The sequence below is a fragment of the Juglans microcarpa x Juglans regia genome, chromosome 5D (genome assembly GCF_004785595.1).
Source record: "Juglans microcarpa x Juglans regia isolate MS1-56 chromosome 5D, Jm3101_v1.0, whole genome shotgun sequence".
Taxonomy (NCBI): Eukaryota; Viridiplantae; Streptophyta; class Magnoliopsida; order Fagales; family Juglandaceae; genus Juglans; species Juglans microcarpa x Juglans regia.
In genome coordinates, this window is record NC_054602.1 from 11,416,531 (window position 1) to 11,442,213 (window position 25,683).

The window sequence follows — 25,683 nt, forward strand, 5'->3', positions numbered from 1 at the left end:
GACTGCAGCCCTCCTTAACCAAGATCATGGGCTGTCCTCGGTTGCCAACTAAGGTGTGGCCCAATGCAAAAAAGGTGCATGATCTTATGGTGAAATGACCAGGCTTAATGGCAAGTTTGACACCAGCTTTTATGTTACTCATACTAATCTTCTGGAAATCCTGTTTGTTTTCCTGGTTACAAACTCTAGATTTCCTCCAAGCATTGGAGACCATCAAAACCACTTAAATCAGAACAAGTTTTTAATAATAAAGAGATCGAGTGATCCACAACAGACACCAGTGGATTATGGATACCACTTCATATCTCAATATCTAGGTCTTATCATGTAAACAAGTACTATCTTACCCTTTCATCTACGACTAGCTAGTTCCCTCCATGAGTGGGATTTCCTCTATGAAACCATCACAATTGATCTATACTGCAACAAAGATGCAGAAAGGGTTAGTTTTACATTCTAGCAGCACCCTTTTCTCAATTTTGCATGACCTGCCCTTTTTTGCTTTCTCCTCCATTTTCTAATATTTCAGTAGGAGGGAAAGACTGAAACTTTAGTACACTGTCACTGCTGACATAGACAACCCGAAAGATGTCATACTTGATGTCAGCAGATAACCGATCGAGATAGGACAGAATAGGCTTTCTCTGATCTGAGCTTAGGATCCATGTGTAACAAAGTTGGATTGACTTCCACAGAAAAAGGCATACCACTTTTGGCTTGCCTTGGCATCTAAAGCAAACTCCGGCTGCAGCACCTTCGATCTTTGGAAAACGAGATTTGAATACTGCTAAGCATGCATATGAAAGGTCGTCTATGTCGCTGGCAGAGGCGGCTGCTGCAGAGCCTGCATACATGGATATTATGTCACCTGTGTGAAATCTTATGGCTGAGGAGCTGTCTCTCGACTCTCCAGCGTACGCATCAATGAAGCTATGCTCAATTAAGATAGCCATGCTTGATATACTGTTTAACATTGTGATCTGGGACAAGTGTAAAGCGGGTATCAGAACAGAGTTTTTTACACACACATATATATATATGTGTGTTGTGTGTGTGTGTGTGTGTGTATATATATATATATATATACCCCCATGCATTTCATGCAAAAGATAAGGAAAATGAAAGCAAATGACGAGAAAAATGTATAGCAAAAGAAGTTATCATCAGAATAATTATCAACTTGGAATTCCCACTTCGATTAATTTAGCAACTGAAGGACCCTCTTTCCTCATTGTTTGAAGTCCCAAAGGTAGGTTTAAAAGTTGGAACTCTCCTTGAGCATTAATATCAAACAGTAGAAAGCAGATAATACATATACTTGAAGCTTCTTAATCAACATTAGGCACATTAATTAGCCCGTCCCATAATCTTGTCATTACCCTAATGCTCTGTTGTTTGCTGCTTGGACTTATGATTTACATAACTTCCTTCGAGTATATAAAATACACACACAAACACACACACACACATATCCATCAATAAAGTCACTGACCCAAATCCTCCAAGAAGAAGAAGAAGATTAAAAACTCAAAAACATTTCAAACAATTATGTATTAATTTTCATTAACTAATTTTAATGATTCGTGGATATCTATGACTAGTACAAGGAAAAGTGGAAGCGCCAGTAACAATAACTAAAACTTACAAGGGTATTACATAATAACTCTTTGTTTTCACAAGATCTCTTCTGCCATGCTCCATACCATATGATCTGAAGAAAAGATTAAGAAATTAAGATATCCAAAAATCAGTACGTGACTGCATATATACATATAACATGATGGTTAAGTATACTGTATATATGTAATGAAATATGATCTAGATTCTAGTAACAGAAATAATAACATGACTTACAATGATGATGATGGTGATAAAAATAATAAATGCTAGAGATTATTGATTCGAAACTAATGAATTAAGTCTAAAAGGGGTTTATACATATATACGGCTACTTTGCGATTGGTTTTCTTAAGAACAGAAAAGTAAGCAAAAAAACAGTTGAATAATTGAATAAACAATAAAAGAGTACTGTATATTTTATAAGTTGCAGTAGTAGTGAGGTGAAAAATGAAGGGTCTTACCATATTTCCATGGATGCTCTTAAAAAAAGAGCTTTGTACGCAGCCAAGACTCTCAGTGCATGAAGAAAATTGCTTTAGAGCGTCGACAAATTCATCGACCAAAACAACTGTTGGCCTGAAGACGAAAAAGGTTAGATCCAAATTTCCATTGTTAAAGGGAAGAAAGCAGGCCATTCTGTTATCTTTTTGTTAATCTTTCTTTGAAGTTTCTGTGTCTCTTCGAATGAATCAAGGAGAGAACGTGAAAAGAAAATGAGTACTCGAACCTTTGGTTGGAAAAATTGTTTAATAGTAGCTGAAAAGATGAGGGGCTCAGGCTGGTCATGTCGACTTGCCAGGTCTTCTTTGGCTTCTTCAGATTCTGAGACAAAAGACGGAAGGAAATTAAACTTTAAAAAATAAATATAGAGAGACTTGGAAATAAAAGATGCCAAAATCTTCTTCTTTTTTTAATGATTTGATCTTCTTCTCTTTTTTTTTTTTTTTTTTTTTTTGTGTGAAATGACTTAATTAATATTTTAAGGTCTTCCTATTATATAGATATAAGGGCATTCCCATCTTTTTAATTCGTTGTTATTTAAGGTAAGCTAACGACATGAATTGTTTTTTAAATTGATACCTATTTTTTTTTTTTTTTAATGAAATTCGTTTCAATAAAATGGGCCTGTTCTTCATGAATTCAGAATTTGATTTCAAGTCTGCGCATCTAAAGGTTTGACCATTTAATACGATCGATATTTTATGATAAAAAATCAGCTTTCCACGCCAAGCAAGTCGTGCCGTGGGAAACTGAAATCTTGAAAATTGAAAATTAGGGAAAACAGGACTACTCACGAAGGGGCTTGGTTTATATTTTTTTTTTTTCCCCATTTAGTTATGTGCAGTAAGAGAGGAAAGAAATGCTAAGGTTACGTTTAAATAAGTTAATTTCAGATATTCTAGGAATAATAGTGAAAAAATAATAAAAAAATAATAAAAAATATTAAATAGTAATAAATAATAATAAAATATTAGAGTGATCTCACAATAGAAAGCAACTAAAAGACTATTGAATTCAATACGCCATTCTTGATTAAACTTGTGCCAAAAACATAAAATATTTCTTGGATTTGACCAAATTTACCACCAGGTACTGGTTGCCGGCCTCGTGCATATATATGGCAGGCCTGGTGCACCTTGGATATTGTCCAATATCACGACCACGCCATCCATTTTTCAGTAATTAATGCTAGTTACAGTCGTAAATTGTATAAACACCGTATACTTATTTAAAAAAAATAATAGAATTTATTATTAAAAAATTAATTTTTTCATATGGATCCCACTTTTACTTATTTTTTTTTAAAGGAGTACATAATATTTGTACATTACATGACCGCAAATATCACTTTTCTTTTTAAGCAAGTAGAAATTTAACCCCAAGTTAACTAAAAATAAAAATACAAAGGCTGGAGATGCCAAATAGTAACTGGTATATATGGTTTCACCGCTGTTATATATAGAACAAATGTGTAATCAAATCATATCTTTATTAAGATAATTGAAAAAAAATACTACTGTGGGGAAAAAAAGTTGAGAGAATATCCAACTTTTCTAAACGTATGTCGCTTGTTATAATTACGCTAAAAACATGCTTTTAAACTAAGCTAATCAGTCAAGGCCCGCATGTAAACATGAACAAACTACAGTACTGTGAATCCTCAAGAAAAGCAGCTGTCTTTTTCAGTAATTCTCTTTCCAAACTTCACAACACCCCAGTTGTTCGCTACTCATCCATCATGAGACACGAGGCAATGTTATATCATAAACTAGTGCATTGACACTTCATCATGCATGACCTAAAGCTGTAGTTCTTTTGGATGATAAGCAAATGCATCCAACATATTTTCCCCCAAGTGCAAATCAAGTGCATCAATAGTAGTATTAGTAGTAGTAGTAAGGGGCCTAAGGGCATATTTTGGTGACAGATTACATCTAGTAGCAACCTGCCCCAAGGCACCCAACAAGAAGTTTACAAAATCTGAGGTATGAAACAAACCATCTCAACTCATGGATTTTGTACTTGACAAATTAATCATAATAATAACCATCTCAACATTCTTGCTATGCTTGCACACTTATATTCACTTCTCTTGCAATCTGAAAACTTCCTCTTATTTTGAACTTTGACAAATCCAAGAAAGATTTGTTTGGAAATACACTATAAACTAAGTACTAATATGTTCTTCAAACATACAAATTCAAATCACTTCTACCCCACGGCTATTAATATAAAAACCACTTTCCGCACAACCCTGTAAAAGTTGCTCTAAATCTTCATGAAGTTGTTGACAATAGAAATAATCTGACACTACTATCATTTTTTTTATTAGTCTGACACTAATATCATTGCGCCATAGTTTCTGAAAACCCAACAAGGGATGGAAACTGTATGTAGATATCTTCACTTTAATTCAGTGCTCATCAACCTACATGCATAACATTAAAAAGATATTAAATTCAGACTTTAGTTTTATTTTTTACTATTCTACTAGAAATTTACAGATATGAAACAATTTGTTTTTTTTTAAAGCTACCAACTTGTGCATGGGTTTCAAATGTATTTGGTGCAGTTCAAAGTTTCAAATAGATTTCAGAGTAAATAACAATGTATCTCTTGGTGGTTAGGCATAATACTATCCTCTCCTTGACTTTAAAAAGGTTGGAGTACACCTCGGAAGAACATTTTAGAAAAAGGATTAGTGCAAGTAGAGTGTCAGACAGATTGGTTAGTGAGAAAACTAGATTGGTTGGTGAGATATACCGATGTAATCCAAATTGAGGAAGTCATATATAAATTTTTAAAAATCAGGAAAGTATGATTAACCTCAGAGGTGAATTGCAATACCCTAGCTTTTGCACTAGGGAAGGCTGTTAAATATCATACCAGTTATTAAATCGACTTGTGTTTTTGTGTTACTCTCTGCAGTGGTTAAATTTAATTATCTTTATAAGAATCAAGCTGGGAGGGGGGATTTATGGTACATGGGTCCTACCTATGAGGAGAGAATGATTAAAGAGTACTGCTGCACCGTGAAAAGTTTTTGGGTTACCTACACTGTGCATCCTGCAGCATCAACATTGATCTTTGTTTCTGGTCATCTCTCTCAAACCAATTTAGCAATGACTCTAAATTTCAATGTTTCAATTGTCAGCCATTTAAGGAATATGTGCATAAAAGAAATGCATGTGCCATTCATGTGACACATTAGAGTAATGCTACATACAGTCGTGGAGTACGCAAACGTTGTGCAGTCGTTTTGAAAAAGAGTGGGGTCCACTATTAAAAGATTATTTTTTTTATGTGAATCCCGTATTTATTTACTTTTTTCAAAGTGATTGCGTGGCGCTTGCACACTCATGATTGCAACTATCATTTCTCTTAAAGGACAGCCACAAAAGATTAAAAAAAAAACAATGAAAAAAAAAGAACCTACCACCTCTTACCACCTGACTCTTCAGCATCACCACTGAGCTCATTGTTCCCACTCAGCTCTTCATAACTACTTTTTTTTCTGGCACCAGGTGTCCGAGAACAGCGTCCCGACTAATCCTGGGGGTGCACAGGTCCTCAGCAAGGAGTTTCCCACAAGTGCACTTGGGGTAATTCAAGGAAAAAATCCCCCAGTCCAATGGCTCCTAGGAATTGTTTGCACCCAAGAGGATTAGAACCTTAGATCTGGAGGGAGCATACCACCAAGACCAAGGCCTTTACCACTTCATAACTACCTTAACCTATTGTAAGCACCAAACATCAACTTCCTTATTTGTATTTTAGCTGTTCTATTTCTTTCAAGTTTTTTGGCGGTTGGATAGTATTTGGGATATGGTTTTCTTGCTATAAGGTTTATGTGATGGTTATTGGCAATTTAAAAGCTATTGGGGAGACGGGGAAGGAAATCTAGATATAGATGGAGAAAAGGAATATTTGATAAGAAGATTAAGGGTCTATGGTTTCTTTGAGGTCTTGAGAAGCATGACTGATGTGGGGTTATGGTTTTGTTAGTTTGCTGTGAATTTGTGGTGGTGATGCTGGTTGAGCTTGGTTATGGGCATGAAATCATAGAACCAAGGAGGTAGATGAGTAATCATTTGGTGGACAGGGCAAAAGTTAATGAAGTTTTACGGTCAATAATCCTAAAACCAATTGGACTTTTTTTATTGGCACCGGGTGTCCGAGAACAAAGTCCCAACTAATCCCAGGGGTGCACAGACACTCGGCAATTTCTAGAGGCCATTGAATAACCCGAGGTGCACTTGCAGCAATAAGACATGGATGAAATAGAAACCAAAACTACAGTCAGAATGTAGTTAGTTCTCATGTATACTTCCTGTGTACTTTGGTTATGCCTTTTTCTCTTATGAATAAAATTTCTTGATTACATATCAAAAAGTCAGAATGTAGTTAGAGCAATTTTCCAATTACACCTTACTTGAATGGGGAGTGCATTTACAGCGGCAAACTCCTATTATCTTAATAGGGCTGATGCGGTCAAAATCTTGTTCATGTGGCTATAACTCAGAGCCACATCATTGAAGTTTTCCAGCATAAAGATTTTTAAACTAAAGATATCATTTTCAACGACTGCATATTATAAAAATACTAAACTAAATGAGGAAAAAGAAAGTTGAGTTTAAGGGAATTTCCTCACCGTATCATAGGTCTATAGGGATTCTCAAACCATCACGCGCAAGCATCACAGGTATTCCTTCCCTGAATACATTCAATGGGACAACAGAACATGAGTTCTTACAATAATGTTAAAACCATAACCTATGGCAATGGTAAAACAAGAGAATCATGTCAATTGTTTTTTTTTTTCCGATCATAAACAAAATTTTATTTATCATGAGAATAGGCAGTTGGACCAGTGAGATTGTGATTCATTCTTAAGAAAGGGGCAATAGGTTTGTACCTTTTGGACCACTCCATCAGAAATTCATTGTCCTTGTGGTGATCAAACTCATGAGTCATTCCAATTAACAGGGCTTGCTTAGGACATATCCTCTTCACAGCTTCAAGTGTCTGCAAAATTAGTTAATTTGACATGAGCAGGATGTAACCTTTAAGGAGAATGCATAAATATTAAACTTATCAGGACATGAACAGACCTGTGGCAAGCAAAAGTGGGTATTATGGGATCCTTTCTGTGCGCAGAAAAAAGCAAATCAGAATATAACAAGATTAATTAGTGGGAATCAGAACAAAATTAATAAAAAGCAAAATAAAAACAGAAATAGAAAAACATGTATGGGCAGATATATATGGGATCCTTTCTGTGCGCAGAAAAAAGCAAATCAGAATATAACAAGATTAATTAGTGGGAATCAGAACAAAATTAATAAAAAGCAAAATAAAAACAGAAATAGAAAAACATGTATGAGCAGATATAAAAACATGTAGCATAAGGGAATAGATTGAAGGAAGTTTATTCTAGTACACAATATATCATGTCATTATATGACACTACAAGTGGCAATAAATGCTCTCAGACCATGTATATCATCTTACATATAGATACATATATCATCATATCATTGATGCATGATATATGTCAAGAAAAACTCCTACTATCTAATAATGATCATCCTATCATTGATGCCAGCTATCTTGTCATTACATCCAATGCCCCTCAAAACTCAATGTTAGTGATGTGTATTCATGGATGAGTTGTCTTTACCTATTACATGTATTAAAAAGGAATTTGCTGACCTTATACAATGTATCCAATATAAGAATATCCAACTGTCCAGCACCATTTTTCGAAATAACTGTGAAATCAAAGTTCACCATTACTAGAGATTAGAAGACACATTAACATATATAGTAATTCTTGTTATACTAAAATTCTTAAAAGATGACACACAAACCTTCAAAAAAAGTTTATGGATACAAAATCTCAAGAATATAATTTAAAGTGACCCAAAATACGACTATTATCCAAACTCTAGCATCTGTTATGATTTCCAGTTTGGTTTAGAATATACTACTTCCTTTTGGCAGGAAAATACAAGAGAGGCCTGATAAAAATATGCCCAACTTATTACTTATAAAAAAAAAAAAAAAAATATGCCCAACTTATTGGTCGATATCTGAAAAGAGAACTGTTCATGCATTCTTTTCCTATTAGATTTTGGGACTCATGGATGGGTGTTCTGTACATCCTTGAGTTTACTTATCCATTTAGGGTGAAAATAATACACAACAACTAATGTAATCGTTTAACAAACAAAGAACTAAAACAATAGTATCAAACAAAGAACATGAATTAAGGTGCAGAAAGCAAGCTACCTATCCTGACAGGACACACAAACCATAGATACCATCGAACCAGGTTAAGCCAAATGGGAGAATATAAGCTAAATTCTAAATTAAGCTCTATACACCTAGAGTTCAATATTGGTTCTAATTTTGTCCCTACTTAAAAGAAAGAAACGATCAAGTAACTGAAGAAGTGTTTCAGTGTCATTCTACCATTAATTAGGGCAACACCTCCATGAAAAAAATGGGAGACGATTCATAAACATTTTAAATTCGCGTGATCTTAGTTTAATTAAAACAATAGAATTTACCATTCCTGAACTATGCAGTTCATCCTCTTTAAAGGTTAATATTTCCATCCTAATAACATATTTCCAAAACTCACACCAAGGTCAGTTGAGGGACCAACCACAATGTCAATGTCTAAATAATCCATCCATGATTGGAGATTCCTTTTGGGAGTCTCTGAATTGGCAGAAAATCAGCTAAGCAGATCATCATATAAAGTTAAGATATGTGTGTGCTTTTCCCAGATATATAAGATCAGAAATAGGCCCAAAAGGGATTACAATACACATGCGTGCACACTCACACATGGATACGCATAGATGCATTCCAAGCACATAAACGCGCATGTATGTATCTGAGTGTGTGTGTGTGTAGATATGCCCTCACCATACTCTGTCTTCGGAGGAAAGCGTGAAACATCAGATATATAAGCTACTCTACACTTGTCACCAAAGAGGAAACCCAAACATATGTAATCTTCTCCATGCATCACCTACAATGAGAACATTGGCGTTACCATACTAAGATGTTCACAAGAAACAGTAGACACATATATTATAATTAAGGAACATCTGGGGTTACTAACTGGCAAAGGAACAACTTCCAGGCCTGATGCAGAAAAAGGTTTTTCACAGTCGTTCTCTATTATCTTCCAGTCAAGCTGTGCTACCCGCCTCACTTCTTGACCTTCTTTAAGTTTCTTCTGAACCAAGTATGGAAATTTCTCCAAAATGCTTTCATAAATAATATAACACAACTGTCAGGTAATGGAGTATTTATATTGCAACTGACAACGAGAAAATTGAAGCATGAAATGTCAAGCATGATGCATATTAGTATATCCTAAACCATTTTACATGAAGTCACCTCCTGATTTGAATTGGGAGGTGCCACACTCTACACCCCCACAATCTACTAGTTTGAAAGAATTGTTGTGGTCTCCTGCCATCTAAATTGGATGTCAAGTCTAACAGAAGTGAATGCATGTGATGTGCTTGTGACTCTATAACCCTCTTAACAGCTGAGAAGCATGCAAAATGACCTAAATGCCTCCTCAAATACCAAAGTTTGGATTATTAGAAAAGACATCTATTGATATTGAGAAAGGGCAACACCTTAGTACACAAGGAGTATAAAACAGATACACCTAACTATGAAAAGTAAAAAGATCCATAAAGATGTGAAGACTATAATTTGGAATACAAGAGTGAGCAGCTATCCAATGATCAAAAGTTAAAGAAAAAAAAAAAACCTAAAGATTCACCAGTCTTCTCACAATCTTCAGAGCTGTGGTCATTCTTTTTCTCCACATGCACCTAATGAAACCATTTTCCACTAAGTTTCACTTTGAGCAAAAAACTGGAATTCTAATAGGTTGTAGAATTGGGAGCCGTTACGAGTAGCCATCCAAGCATAGAATTGTTTAAGGATTTCAAATCTGTAGGTCCTCATGGTCTTAAAAAATTCAGGCATTGAGTCTTGCCAAATCCACCATGTTACACACATTGGTACCATCATATCAGGATTATAGGGAGGATTCTTTGCTCATTCAATCTTATTTAACATTCGTCTATAATTGAAAAAACATATCACCGGACTCCATTTTTTTTTTTTTTTTTGTTAAATGGAAAGGTGGCAAACTCCACAGTCTATAGATTTATATGATTGGTTTGGATCTAATAGTCATTCCATCACATGTGAAACTAGATAAGGCCTCTTCCCTCTTGAAAGCTCAGTGTACAAAAAAGGGGAAAACAAGATATAAGCACCTTTCCATTGCATGCTGAGTTAGGTATATGGGAGTGGGATCAATATCATTTGTAGGACTATAGGGTTGCACAGCACGTATGTCATCCAAACCAAGAACTGCATCAGCATGTTCATGAGTCAAAATAATCTGCAATTGACACAGTATTAAGTTCTATATCTCAGTAAGAGCAGGGTTTCAGTTATCAAGCAAATTGAGATTCAGTATTAAATTACCAAAAAGCACACAACATTAAATGCAAATCCATAAGAAATAAATGAAAATGCTCAAATACAAGAGTCAATAAGATTCATCAACGTCCAAAGCTCAATCCACTCACCTTTTTACTTTGATGGACTGTAGATTTTCATACATTCTGGTGAATCAAGCAAAAGGAATCAAAATGAAAAGAAAAATAAAGGACATAAATTTCAATGAACGATCAATGTGATGGACCATAGATTTTGGGTGTGCATAGAAGAACTTCTCCCAGGCCCATTTATTACTCTAGAGATAGGGAGAGATGGAGATGGAGAGAACTCATGTAAATCGTCAAGGTCTTACAGCTTTCCCATTATAATAGAAACCCTGTGAAACTTTGCCAACAAGTATAATCATTGAAACTATTAAGCCTACATAATATTAAAATAAACAATTGAATTTTTTTTAAACACATAATGGGTTGATAAGAAATGAGCAAATCTGGGTTTCCAGCACACATGACGAGTCAAGCGTAGTGTGCTTTCAGCTTCATTCAAACTACAATAGATATATTGATACAAATATGGTTTGAAAGATATATATATATATATATATATATATTGATACAATGTACTATTTTATGTTTTTACCCAATCAACCTTCTCATGGCCTTATAAAAGAACTAGACACCAAGTCTACCATTCTTAATCAACCTTCAACACTAACAACACATCAGATTTAACAATGGGTATGATAAATTAAACATAAATCAACAGGCTCCAACACCTAGGGGTGAACAGAGCAAGGCAATAATAATTGTCAAATTATCTTTTTGATAAGTAATAATTGCCAAATTATCAACACCCAAACCAACCAAGCCCTTTTTATGAGTCCTTATGTATGAGTCAAATTAAGCCTACAATGTCTTAAAGCTAATGAATAGGATTCAGGTACATGATCCTCTATCAACATTTTGCTATGTGAAGGGCCATATCCTTTGTTAATAAATTCAATCTTTTTTATTTTTTATTTTTATAACCGAGGGTGTCCAGGCCAGCTTGCGCGCACCTCGACTAATCCCACCAGGCCTTGAAGTTAACGACCAGGCAAAGCTCCAGTGGCCCTAAGGGGACTCGAACTGGTGACCATTGGGGAGCAAACCCAAGGTTGGACCAGCTGAGCTATCCCTCAGGGTTTCAATCTTTTTTATCCATTCACCCTTCTCTTGTTCTTGGGTTTTGAACATAAATCATGAATGTTAATGGCTGTCTATGCCAATGGTCCTTGTACAAATGGTGTCTCCTCTCCCAATAGGTAAGGGGCGGGTCACACAATCTCATGTCAGAACAATTTGAGGGAAAACCTAGGAACTAACTTTTTCAGAACGATACTGGGGAAAATATATAGTTAGAATTTAATAAATTATGGGACACAAATCTAAAATTTAAAATACAATAAACTAAGACCAAAATAAAAGAAACAAACCATAAACTATGAAATAGCTATTCAAATGAGTCTTATTTGCACCTATCTTTATGAGATATAAACCTTAGCCTTGTCAACTAAAGCAAATAATATAATAGTGAAAAATATAAAACCCTGGCATGGGCAACAAAAGCACGATAATATATAGTCAACATAAGCATACAGCACGAAATCAAAATAACTCAAAACACAGATCCGACTAGGTACTTGTAACATACGGGTCTAAATTTAGGGTTTAAAGCTAGTATTTTACTTATTCAATTATTGGTATTTTAATTTCTTTATATTTATTTATTTATTTTAGATTTTTTTTGTGATAACAGATAGATCGATTTAGTGTTTCCTTTCCTTTTTAAAACTTCGAATATTCTATCCACTTAGTCCCCATGCTAGTTTCGGTTTCCAGAGTTTGAGCAACTCCAAGTCAAACCTTTCAAACTCTCTCAGAAACGGTATCCACGTGAGAGTAGGTTCCTAAAGTTTAGGCAATTTCAAAATTCAACCAATCTCTCCACGTCGCTTCCTCCCATTGCCTATAAAAAGACCCTCAAGCCTCTGTGATTCACACAGTGTTAAATCAAGAGAAATAACATTCCCGCTTAAACCTTACCTCTGCCCAACCATCGTCGTCCACCCCGGGACGTCGGAGCCCTACCCACGGCGCCAGAAAACGCCGGCCAACTCAACCCCGTCGAACCCACCCCCTCAGGTAAGCCCCTGCCGCCGCACGCCACCTCCCTCCCTTTCGGTTGTTTGAGTTTCAAACCCATATCTCTCTAAACTCTCGCTGTTTCTCTCTCTCTCCCTCTCTCGGTGTCGCACCACCATAGGGACCCCCCAGTCTCGTCACCGGTCGCTTCTAGCCACCTAGAGCCGCCGACGCACTCTGCTCTCCCTCGTGAGCATCGCGCAGCCCTCTCTCTCCCGTAAGCCTCTGTTTCACGTCTGCTCCTTTTGTTTTATTTTCTTTTCTTTCTCGTTTCTTTTTCTTTTTCTTTCTTTTCTTTCTTTTCCTTCTTTCTTCTTGTTTTATCCCGTGTGCTTCAGTTCCCAAAAAGCCTTTTTATTTCGGTAATTCCATGCATGCCTTGTGACCGTGAGGATGTAATTCCCTGAGCCTCGACTTCTTGGGGCCTTAAGTCAATCAGATAGTATATTTTTCAGAAATACATTACCTTTACATGGGCTTTATCTAATTGAACAAATTCAGCATTTAGACACAAGTTTTATAAAAGATTTTTAAAAGATTTCAAAGCATTTGTTGGAGTCTATTAGTAGTTAAATTCCTTATACGTATTTAATTACGTAGAGTATTACGACACGTTTTGCTAGGAAGTTATTAACGTCTAGAACCTCGTTTAGGTAACGCGCTACAAGTTGGAAATCAGGAAGCAGCGCTAAGAGGTAAATAGTATGATCATATTAATAAATGCGTATTGTGAATATTATTATTATGTATAAAAAGAAAAAAAAATGTGATGTGCTTATGATTGCTAACTACGCTACACTAAGAGGCAAGTCAAGGTTAGTTTACTTTTCAATCTTGATGAAATATGAGATTATACTTGAGTGAATGAATTTATTGTTGATTGATTTAATGTTACTAAATTCACATGAAAGACATGAAATGTTGAAGTTGTAGTTCAAAGTCAAGTATGCCATGTAATAGTCAGATTATGCAAGCCATGTCCATGAAATGCTTAGATTGTACATATGCCATGTTTGTGTAATACTTAAACCATGTATGCCATGTTCAAGTAATACCTAGATCATGTATGCCTTGGATCGTCTTAGAACCTTCATAGCATGTTATGTAATATCACGTTATACTATGCCATGCTAAATCATACAAGAGTATGCCATGCTAAATCATACGAGAATATGCCACGTACAAAGATATGCCATGCTAAATCATACAAGAATATGTCATGTACAAGAATATGCCATGCCATGTCATGTTACGCTATACCATGTACAAGATTATGCCATGTTAGAGATGTTCATGAAGCAAATCCCATGCATTAAGAAAGATAAGAAATGTAACGGTACCACGGACTCAAGCGTGGTTAACCACAAGTTTAGTGAAACACGGACTCAAGCGTGTTTCACTTCACGATATGCAAGTTTAGTGAAACACGGACTCAAGCGTGTTTCACTCCATGATATGCAAGTTTAGTGAAACACGGACTCAAGCGTGTTTCACTCCATGTTATGCAAGTTAAGTGAAACACGGACTCAAGCGTGTTTCACTCCATGTTATGCAAGTTAAGTGAAACACGGACTCAAGCGTGTTTCACTCCATGTTAATACAAGATAACTTGGACGTTATGCATTCACAATGACATGTTTTGATTATATATGCTCCCGCTTATGTTAATAATGAAAATGTGTGCCATGTAAATCTGTGACGATATATGTATGTAAAGTCTTCCAGAAAATCATGTTACGTATTTGATTGAAATCCATGAAGTTGTGTGCACGTTCGTAAGGGTATCCTAGAGATGAATTGTATGTTAGGCAAGGACTATATTTTACGATACGACGTACTACTTATTGAGTATTCAACTCATTATTTTTGTGTGTTTCTTGTTTCTTCCATGTCTAATTCTCGCAGATGATGTCTATGATGATGAAGAGCGGAATGATTAGTTATGTTTCGTTATATTTCGTTCAGTTTCCAAAACAATCATGTTCAGTTCAGTTTTAATGTTTTGATGAATTTCAATAAATGAGGTAATTCAGGATATGAATCTCTCTACCGGGCATTATGTTTTAAATGTTGGTAATATCTCTATCCTAAGGGAATGGGGTGTTACAGTACTAAACCATCATAACCTGCATTCATATTATTAGATCTATATACACTAAATGTGTCCAGCTGATTCTTATTTCATTGGTGCTGCTTCAGCCAGGCTTCCGGATAATCAAAAAGTTGAAGGAAAGTCACACAGTGAACGAAGGTGCTGCTAGACACAACAGCAAAAGTTCATTTGCCATGTTGGCATGAGTTGATTTTATATAAGGATCATTTTTCAACATTATGTGTTATGCATACAGTACCACAAATAAAGAAATGCAAGCAAAGAATATGCTTTTAAATTTCCTAGCCCCTAGTGATTTGGGGAAGGAAGGAGTTGGCCAAAAAACAATGTATGAGTTTTTAGGGGAAAATAAAAAGAAAACATATAGTTCTCATGATTGACTGAACACATTTATCGGGTGAATGAAGTTGTTGTATACTTTTATGAGGCATCCAAACAAGTTCCTAACATTTCATTTTACAATAGAACACATGCGCTATACATCATAGATAATCACAAACATGAGAACAAATAAATGGGTAAAGAATGCTCACAGAATCCACTCTAGGAATCTTATGGAGGGTAAACCACCGAAGTACTTGCTCCCTAAAAGTCTTCCCAACATCAATCAATATATAGCTGTGATTACCCTCTCTTTCACAATAATCAATTAGAAGGGATGTGTTGCACCTGTAGATCGATAAATCATAAAAATCCAACATAGCTACACAGGTCATGGACAGAAAACAAGGGCATAAAAAAATTACACCCACATAATTTTAAACGTTCAACTCAATTCCTTTTTTACATGTTCCAAGTCCATCTTTTTGTTATTAACAAGATAGATTTGCCTTAGCCGAAGTACAAATGCAGTGGCATTGTGGTTGGTGAAGTGAACACATATTCCCTTTTGGGCTCCATGCACGGTGGACGTAGTTCTTCAAGGTTGAAACACTTTACATCTATTGTGCCTATTATCATCATAGAATTCTTATTTACTGATAAAAAAAAAAAAAAAAATCTCTTGTCTTCTCACTCAATGTTCTTTCAAATATTTTATTTATGTTTTAACTCATCATCAGATCCGCTTTATTAGGGCTTCTAACAAATTCTTTTACTTCTGCTCATTCTATTCAGAGATGGCCTTAGAATCATGGATTCTGTTGCCTATAAAACCACCAAATATCCCACCTTCACGCCTCTGGTCCACATTCCCACATGCATTACATATGCCTCCTTGTATCAGTGCCTTGAAGTCTTTTTATCCGTTAACAATATGTTCACTTAGAAGAAAACATTCGTTCTTATTTATTTAAAAAAAAAAAAAAAAATCGTTTTCTCCATTAATGCACTGGTTACTTACACCTTCTGGTTCTGCCCCTGCCAGCAGCGGACCTCAATTCGTAGTTTGGTCAGTTTAGTTTGGGACTTCCCTATCTTTCTGGCCTAAATCAACCAATCCGATTCACATTATACGATTTGGCCACTTTTTTCATAAATCAAAGTTTCCACCTCGAGTTTTTGTGGATGTTAAAGTACAAAAAGGCCTTTGTATAATATCAACCACAATTGTACTACGATGCTTCACCAACACAATTTTAGTGAACTTATAACTGTGGTAGAAGATATCGACTCAATTTTAGTGCACTTATAACTTTGGTAGAATATATCTTCTATAGAAACCCATTTGGTCGTACCATATATATAATTTTCATTATAAGTAGTTGTACCGTATAATTAAGATGATGACAATAAAAAGACATAGCTCCTTTGGACCTTGTGCACGGTGGATGTCAGGATGTAGGTCACCTGAAATCTTTGTCTTCCCTCTTTCTTTCTATCACAATATTCTTCCACTTTTTCAATTTTTTTTTAACATTTTAATACATCCAATACATTTCTCGATGGCCCAAAACAAGGTACTTCCTAAAATCTAAAGTCATCCGTTTTTGAGGAATTTAGCTTTCTCAGTCTCCCAACTAACGCAAATAGGGAGGGAGAGAGAGAGAGAGAAGCAGAATTCCAATTTCCTTTTCCTTTCCTAAACTTACTCTGCAACCAAACAAAGTATATAAAGGAACCAATCAGCTACAAAACATGCCCCGAAGTAGAATGCCAGATCTACCGTCAACTATTTCCCAAAGACATACAGAATCGACGTCAAACACTCGCACAAAACAATTAAGAACCTAGTCACCTGTAATTAGGATTCTGCATTGGTGGGACCGACAATGCCTGGAAGCAGATGTTGCAGGGGGGATCGGACGGCTGGATCAGGCACCTTGCGTTGGGAACGGCGCTGGAGCACCCAGTCCCGAGGAAGATAAGAGCAGACGATGGGCCGAGATCAGGAGAGTTGCCGTTTCCTGCGAGAATAGGGTTCGCCATTGCCGTGGAACACGTGAGAGAAGGGTCTGGTTGGGTGGCCGTACCGGGCTGGGCGCTGGGTGTATGAAGAAGTGCTTGTGAAAGGAGAACAGTGGCGTAGAGTGAACGTGGGGAGGAAGGTTCCTCGGGGTTATTTATAGTGGAGTTCGTCGCCCGCGGAAGCCAACGGTTTCTGCGCTTGGACATTTGTACACGTGGCTTTCATTTACGCTCTTTCCCCCCATTTTACTCTTTTTCTTCCAAAATTTTTTATTGGGATACGAGGTGGTAAGAAATCACGACATATTTGCTTGAAATTCTTGTGAATCAATTCAACGCAGGGGTATATTATAGTTTCAAAAATTTTATATGTAATTATTTTTACCTTTTTTTTTTTTTTTTACACTCTATTAATATAATTGATTGTATAATTTTTTTAATATAAAATAATTATTTTAATCAATCATATAAATAGAATACACGATAAGTACACAACTGTACGTAACATAATTCTTATAATTTATTACAAGATATTGGGAGATAAATATTTTAATTAAAAAATGCAAATACAATCTATACTTACAATTTTATTGATAATATATCAATGCAAAAATTTAAATTAAGAAAATAAAATACTGATAAAATGGAATTACCTCTCAATACGTATAATATTACTTATATGTGTACCACTACTCATAAAAAAACTTAATGATTTACATTATAAAAACAAAATTGAAGTATTAAAGATAATTGAGTCAATGATGGCTAAAATTATTAATTTTTTATTATTAAAAAATCATGTTATTACAACAAAGACCCAGCCCGCTGCCAGGCCTTGGCCTAGACCCAACCCCCTTTTAAGGAGCCCAGGCTCGTGAAAGCGTTTCCAGAATCCACGTCGCATGGTTTCACGTCCATTTGCCATTTTCATGTACGCCCTTTCATCCTCTTCCTCTAGGTTTTTAACTCTTTACTATTTACATCTTATATATATGTGTGTTAAGCATCCTCAACCCTAGTATATGTGCCGCTCGTCCTCCTCTTCACAAAAGGTCAAACTGAGATCTCTACTCCATTGTGCTAGCAAAGATTCTTGCCATCAACCACAGCCTCCATCATCCTCTATTTTCTTTCACTAAAACAGAGTGTGAATTTGGTGACCCACTGCACCCTCAAGTTCCGCCTAGTTCGTCCACTCCATTGTGAACCTCAGTCCAGACCTCACCACCGTGTCCAGCCACACGAAGCCGCCGCCCAACGTCTCTGTGGCCTCCGCTGCAAGTCACAAAACTCCTTTGTTTTAGACACTCGAAACAGAGCCACACTTGCAGCCACCCCAACCCCTTGGTGCCACCTGCCACGGCTTATCCACGCCCAACGTTTGTGCTGTAACACCTTTGCTTAGCCGCTGCTCAGCCACACGAAATCAAGAGCCACCCCCCACTTCACAGAAAGCCCTTGTTTCCCACACCAAGAAACAAAGGAGTGTTTTACACCACCGTGAGCCATCAACCTGCCAACCCAAGCCACCAGCCGTCGTCCCGTCACCCCCAGCCCGCCGCACGCCACCTTAGTCTCTCGGTAAGCCACCAACATCCCTACGCCGTATCTCTCTCTTTCGGCTTACTCTCCCTCCGTCTCTTCTCTCACATTATCTCCATTTCCCTCATTTTCAGCACTCTCTTTTTTTCTCTCCTTGTTCGACACCGTCGGAAAGTCACCACCACCTCAGCCCAACATCCGTTGCGCTCCCACGGTGCCACTGCCTTGATTTTCCATGGGTAAGTCCTTGTCGTCACTCACGTTTTGGCCTCTGTTGGTTTTTATTTTTGTTGTTGTTGGTAGTTACTTAAAAAGGAAACAATTGTGTTTCGGGTAACCTGGTAGATGAAGGGTGTTATTACCCTTTTGCCCTCTTTTTGTTTGAATACATCAACTGAATGTGTATTTTGTATTTGAAATGTGGGCTGCATGTGATTTTTATTTTTTGGACTTAGGCGCATGTGGGTTTATTTTATTAAGTTGGTATTTCTAAGAGACTGATATTTTTATCGAAATATTTATTAAGTAAATATTGATAAATTTTTGGAATAATCAGTAAGTGCAAAATCTTATTTTGAATCCTTTTAAAAGAATATTTTTTTTATTTAAACAAAAATATAATTTTCTACTTATAATGATTTCGATATAGTTATGTTTCTTTAGTTTTATAAATTATAGTAAGATCTCAATCGTAAATTAGTTAGAATTTAATGTTTTAGTCGGAGTTATTAAGTTGAATATTAATGAGTTTAGAAAGTGATGTTGGTATTTTAGGAATAATGAGAATTTTAAGTTTTGAGGAATTAAAAATAGATTATTTTAGAAGTTTAGGCTTGAATATCGAAATACGAGATTGATGGAAAATTTATGAAAATTTACATGATTATCTTATAGGTGACGATTAATTTTTGTTTGGTATTGTTGAAAAAATTTTTGAAAAGCTAAAAAGTCCAGGTAAGCAGAGTTCCTATACTAGATTTGCATAAAAAGAAATGAACTGAGGTTGGTTTGTAAACATGTGTATGTTATTTTAAAAAGAAAAGGTGAAAAACAACCTCAGTATATGTTTTGCATTCACTCATGAAATACGTATGAAAGAGAAAATAAATGCTTTTGACATGAATTGTGTAGACATGAGCAATATTTGACATGCTTTTGAAATGTGCAAAAGAGAGAATACGATATCTGTGAATTTTTGTACATATGATATGAAAATGATTTGGGTTTATTTATGATCAAATGGAAATGATATGAATATGTTCAGCACATAGTTTGATATGATATGAATATGAAAAACCTTTGGCATTCTTATCTATTTTATTCTGATTTTGAATAAGGTTCTGATATGATGATACTGGTTCACGTGATATTGTTGATACCAACATGATATGATATGATATGAGTGTACCCACTTTGGAAACAAAATGGTCTTTTATGTGTTCTTTCCTTGTGCACACTCGGGGCTCTGAGATTGAAAAAGGAAAAGTTTCACAATATGATACTGTCTGGTTTGGCCACCAGGAATAGCACAACCCTACCACGGGAGTTAAACATGGTATATGGTATGACTTGATACGATACGATATGATATGATAAGATGAAGATGTTCAATTATGTTATGCCAAAGCGTTTTTGAATATGAAAATGATATTTGAATATGAAAATGGTTTATGAATATGAAAATATTGAAAAGTCACTCTGATTTTTCTGATAATACGTTTTGAGATGTGCGTATGAAAATGAAATGTTTTCCTTCTGCATACCAAACTTTCTAAAAATGGCTCATGTTTACATACTAGTATATGTTTCCTGCTTATTGAGTTGTTGATAACTCACCTCTTATCTTCAATATTTTTTTTTCATATGATATTGATGACCCAGCTGAGGATCAGGAATAGGAATTGGAGCTCAACTAGATATGGATAGAAGGTCGAGTACCTAAGGGTACCATTGTTAGTAGAATGGTTTAACTTGAGTATTTGAAGTACTTTGGATTTATTGAGACTTAAAGATGTATTGTTTTATTATGTTGAGATTATTGGGAGATTGTGGATCCCCTTTTAGTTTATATTATTTTGTAATGAGCACTTATGGAGTTTGTATTATGGTTATTTGAAAAATATGAGATTTTGTACTATTTATGAAATCTTTAGAGTTTTTAGATGCTTTGAAAGACAAGTTTATAAGTGACAAGTAGTAATTCTTCGACCCTCCCGATTAGGGAGAGTTACAAAATCACATGTCTCTAATATGTTTAAAGAGGACAAGACAATTAAATAAACTGATTTAAAAAAAATCTCCCAATTTAGGATAAAAGGATATCTTTATTCTATTTTAAATTTAAAAACAAACAAGTCAAACTTTTCTATTTTGTAAATGATGGAAAGCTTACAGTGAGAAAGTTATTAATAATTTTGTTGGTGAGTTAAGAGTATAATACATCAAGCTGCACACAAATGTAGCAAATTCCAAGAGCCAGCAAAAGCTGATCATGAATTGAAATCCAAGCCAGATGAGAATAGTCTGGCAAAAGTTCACGTGTATAATTAATGAGTACTGCTATATTTATAAATAAATTTTATAAATTAATGTAATTTTATTTGATCTGTTAAATTTATTTTATAATAAAAATAATTTTATAATTTGACGAATCATATTAAATTATATAAATTTATGAGATTATTTTTATATAATTCTTTTATAATTAGAGTATTTTCTATAATTAAATAGTTTCGCTCGTAGCCGATAGTCAAGCATAACTGTTTGCTTTGTAGGGTGGGTTAGGAATTTTTGTTTAAATAGTAATAACTCTATCACAGTAGGAGTTTAACGTCATATGTTTAGTTTCAAGATTTTCTCAAAAATTTTACTAATTTGCCAATTATGTATGGATGGTTGAGAACAATGGGAAGAGCGTGACTTGGACCATTAATAGTTTCAATTTATATTATTTTGGAGCGAATGGCGGAGAAACTGGAGGAGTTAGATCTTGTTTATTTTTATATATGAAATGAGATGAGTTAAAATTAAAGTTAAAAGTTAAATAGAATTTTATTAGAATATATTTTTTTTAATATTATTTTTGTTTTGAGATTTAAAAAAATTGAATTATTTATTTTATTTTGTGTAAAAATTTAAAAAAATTATAATTATTAAATGAGATGAGATAAGATGAACTGTAAAAATAAACAAGGCCGTTTCAATGCTAAAGGCGAAAATATGCAATGATAACCATTCATAGACGTGTAAGACATTGTTAGTGTCGATGATAAGACAAGAAATTTAATTTTGGATGATACTGATGAGATGGCCTAAAGAAGTTTTGAAAATTTGTGGTCAAAGTTAAGCTTTAATTTGTATTTGAAGTTTCATAGAATGCCTCATTGTTCAATCCATGAAACATAATATTCTGTAAAGTAGGATTATAATGTCCAAAAGTTATAGGAGTGTTTGGATGAAAGCAACAAAATATAGGACATGTTCAATTAATAATGCTCTTCAAAGATATTTCAAAGGTGGAATGCTACGGGTCAACTAAGCAGGTCTAGCAAATTCCAAGAGCCAAGCTAGCAAAAGATAATCATGAATTGATGTCCATGCCAGATTCGTTGTGAATAGGAATAGATGACAAGTAAAAGTTCACGTGTTTGGTTAATGTGAAAGCTTTACTTTCATGGTAAAGAGACATCTAGAACTATTTGCTCTATCATATCAGGAGTCCAACTTTATCTCCTAAAGCCATGGTTAAGATTATAATAAAATAATAATAAAATGTCTTTTTTTATCAGTTTAAATTTTTGAAATAAATGGTAATTTTACATAATATTATAGCAGATGTATGAGTTCAAATATTAACTCTATACTATATCCTATTTAATTAAATATCTTATGTATTGGACCTTCTTATTGAGAGTGAGTTTGACACACACATAGGAGAAATGTTAAGAATATAATACAAATAATTAAATTTAGAAAAAATCTTTTAGTCAGAACATTTGTTCTTCTGTTAAAATCAGCCTCTAATAAGAGCCGACCACGTGGTGCACCCATTTCTCTAATAATGGGACGCTGCGCACCAAATAATAATAATAAAAAAATAGAACCCCTGGTCTCGAGAAGCACCCTATCTGTTCTCTCACCCTCGTCTCGTCAAACTTAGTCTCGTCTCTCTCTCTCTCTCTCGCCCTTGTATCTCTCTCTTGCCCTTGTCAAATCCGTAGCCATTGTAATGCCGTGAAAGAAGTCGACGTTGATTTGGACTGTGTGGATAGTTTTTAATTCTCCTTTATCCTTCTTTACTTGAGATGCAAAAAATAATTTAGGTCACAAGTTTTTGCAGTTTAATCAAAACCCATAAACTATAGTTTAATCAAAAAATAATTTCAATCTCAAGTTTTTACAGTTTATTCAAAACCCATAAACTGCAGTTTAATAAAAAAAAAATCCCGTAAACTGCAACAAGGTGGCAACACAAAAAATGGACCCTAATCAAATTTAAGCATGTGAACTGCAACAAAACCCATAAACTGAAATTATTTTTTGCATCTCAAAAATTTGCTCAGGACAAAACTAGTGAACTGCAAATTATTTTTTGGAACAATGGAAGAGTGATGGTACAAGAGTTGGAATGACTGTGGGTGGCTACTACCGATGTCGAAATGGCTGTGGGTGGTTGTGGCGTGAGCTATTGAGCATGTACAAGGAGAGCGGTGATGTCTGTGCAACATGTATATAGCAAAACTAGAGCATTTGACGTACACTACAAGAAAACTGTTTATTTATGATCAGTTAATTATAACGAAATGATTATTTATAGTTAAAATGAGTCTGTTTTGATTACAAATAATTTTTTCACTACAATCAAATAGTCACAAAACCCCCCCCTTTTTTTTTGTAGTGGTAGGGTATTACCAATGTTTTAATATAGTGAGACATATTGTTTTATAGTGTATAATGTGACGTGTCAAAATATCATTAGTTGCTGATCTAAAGCCTAAAACAGACAGTACTGCTCCAAAATAAAACTGTTAAAGTTGCTGATCTAAAGCCTAAAACAGACAGTACTGCTCCAAAATAAAACTGTTAAATTTATCTATTCTTATCAACTTAAATTTATAGAATAAGCGATAATATCATAGTAATAAACATTACTTTTTTTTTTTTTTTTTATCGAGTTTTGGGTTATATAAAACATTTGCTAGCTCAAATTTACCGGTGAATGGTGGTAACATTACTTGTTTCTAATCTCAAGGAGCTCTCTCTCTCTCTCTCTCTCTCTCTCTCAAGCTGAATTCTTAACAATTATGAATCACTGAGTGCCCACGATCTCCATTAAGAACAATCTCCTATTTAATCTCATGAATTGTTTGCATGTGGCGTTTAGAAGCAAGATTTTTCGTTGAAATTGGACGTAAAAACAATTAATTACTAGTTCTAGTATTGTCAAAGTCAATGATCGATAAAAAAAATAAAAAATAAAATAAAATCAAACGAATTAAATGTAAGCATGGTTAATGCCAAGTATCGACAGCTGGAACAAATTTTATTTTATGAGATGCAATTAAAAAAAAATATGAATAATTTTGTTAGAATGATATGGTGTGAAAGATGGCATGTTATAATTCGAGCCAGGTCAAACATATTATAAAGATATTATAAAGATGGCATGTTATAATAAAATATTATAAAGATAAAAAAAATTCTTTGAATATAATTGTTTGAATATAATTTTTGTTTTAAAATTTAAAAAAATAATATTATTTCTTGTGTTTTGCGAAGATTATAATGATTAGATACAAAAATTGAAGATTTAAAATTTAAAATATATTATGTTTGAGTGATGTTTGGGAAAGAAATACTTAAGAATATCTAAGAATATTTGAGAACAATTATGTTACTAAACAGACCCTAAAAGATTACAATTAGTGGTTGCAACAGTAAAAAAAGCACTTCAAGGAACTATTTTGACTCTTTCACTGGACTTTTTTCTTACTAACAATAGGAGAAGTGAGCTCACCTCTTTTAGAAAGAGAAACTCTATTCACTCTAAAAAGCTACTCATCCTCTTCAATCAGTGTTTCCATCAGAGAGGCCCTCTCCATTCATTTTCCAATTCCTGTTTATATTTAAGTTTTCTAGCTAGTATTTTTCGTCCCTCCTTTCCACAGGCTCGATTTTAGTCAGATCTACTACACTTCGGTGATTGACGGCCTGGACCCGCCCACCACACAATCCCCCACTTGCCGATCTACTGGGATGAAGCAAAACCACGGCGAAAATCCTTGCACGTAAGGCTCACGCGCAGCTTGTTCCAGGTGTGACGGTCTTGCGCTGTCGCGACAAAATGCGTCCAGTAGCTACACACACTGTACCGGTAGATTTGCCATCTCAAGATCTTCCAGATCTGACCCACTCTATCTCGCAATCATTGGCGCTTGGTCCCCACACGCTGCCACAAGCGAGTGTGAAGAAACTACGTCTGCTGTAGTCTAGCCCATTTGATGCCGATCTCTCTACTACGTTTCTGTTTTCCCTAACCGATGATCTTGAGGAGGAGAATATGAGTCTCTTCATAAAATATTTCAGGATAATAAACTGCAGTGCACCTTCAGTGTTCACTGCCTCCAGTGGTGACATCATAATTTTCATAGCTATGCGAACTGTAAAAAACCGTTATTTAAGACAGCACCCTCTTTTGTAGGGTATGGGTGGAGATCAAGTTTTTGTTTAACCCTAAATACAAGTAATTAAATTTATATATTCTTATCAACTTAAATTTACAGAACAAGTGGTAATATCATAATAATAAACACTACTTGTTTATCGAGTTATGGGTTATATAAAAACATTTGCCACATAGCATCTAGCTCA

General features: G+C 35.0%; 2 protein-coding genes across 4 annotated transcripts; both read right to left on the bottom strand.

Annotated features, from left to right (window-relative positions):
* Nucleotides 1–223: 223 nt before the first annotated feature.
* Nucleotides 224–2,484, bottom strand: LOC121264092. The gene is made up of 5 exons (XM_041167143.1): nucleotides 2,348–2,484; nucleotides 2,082–2,196; nucleotides 1,646–1,711; nucleotides 474–980; nucleotides 224–406 (listed from the first exon to the last, which is right to left on the bottom strand). The coding sequence occupies exons 1-4, from the start codon at nucleotides 2,404–2,406 to the stop codon at nucleotides 474–476; spliced, it is 747 nt and encodes a 248-aa protein (XP_041023077.1). The 5' UTR covers nucleotides 2,407–2,484; the 3' UTR covers nucleotides 224–406.
* A 1,623-nt stretch (nucleotides 2,485–4,107) lies between these two features.
* On the bottom strand, nucleotides 4,108–17,408 carry LOC121266050 (putative hydrolase C777.06c). Of its 3 annotated transcripts, none has more exons than XR_005940729.1 (11): nucleotides 17,102–17,408; nucleotides 15,459–15,594; nucleotides 10,440–10,567; nucleotides 9,257–9,404; nucleotides 9,058–9,163; nucleotides 7,834–7,892; nucleotides 7,233–7,268; nucleotides 7,037–7,146; nucleotides 6,773–6,834; nucleotides 5,571–5,759; nucleotides 4,108–4,549 (listed from the first exon to the last, which is right to left on the bottom strand). XR_005940729.1 is itself a non-coding variant. In XM_041169743.1 (10 exons), the coding sequence occupies exons 1-9, from the start codon at nucleotides 17,290–17,292 to the stop codon at nucleotides 6,777–6,779; spliced, it is 972 nt and encodes a 323-aa protein (XP_041025677.1). In that variant the 5' UTR covers nucleotides 17,293–17,408; the 3' UTR covers nucleotides 4,108–4,549; nucleotides 6,773–6,776. The 3 variants fall into 3 exon arrangements, 1 of the variants encoding a protein (XP_041025677.1); XR_005940728.1 differs by having other exon boundaries at nucleotides 5,568–5,759; XM_041169743.1 differs by lacking the exon at nucleotides 5,571–5,759.
* Between the last annotated feature and the right edge of the window lie 8,275 nt (nucleotides 17,409–25,683).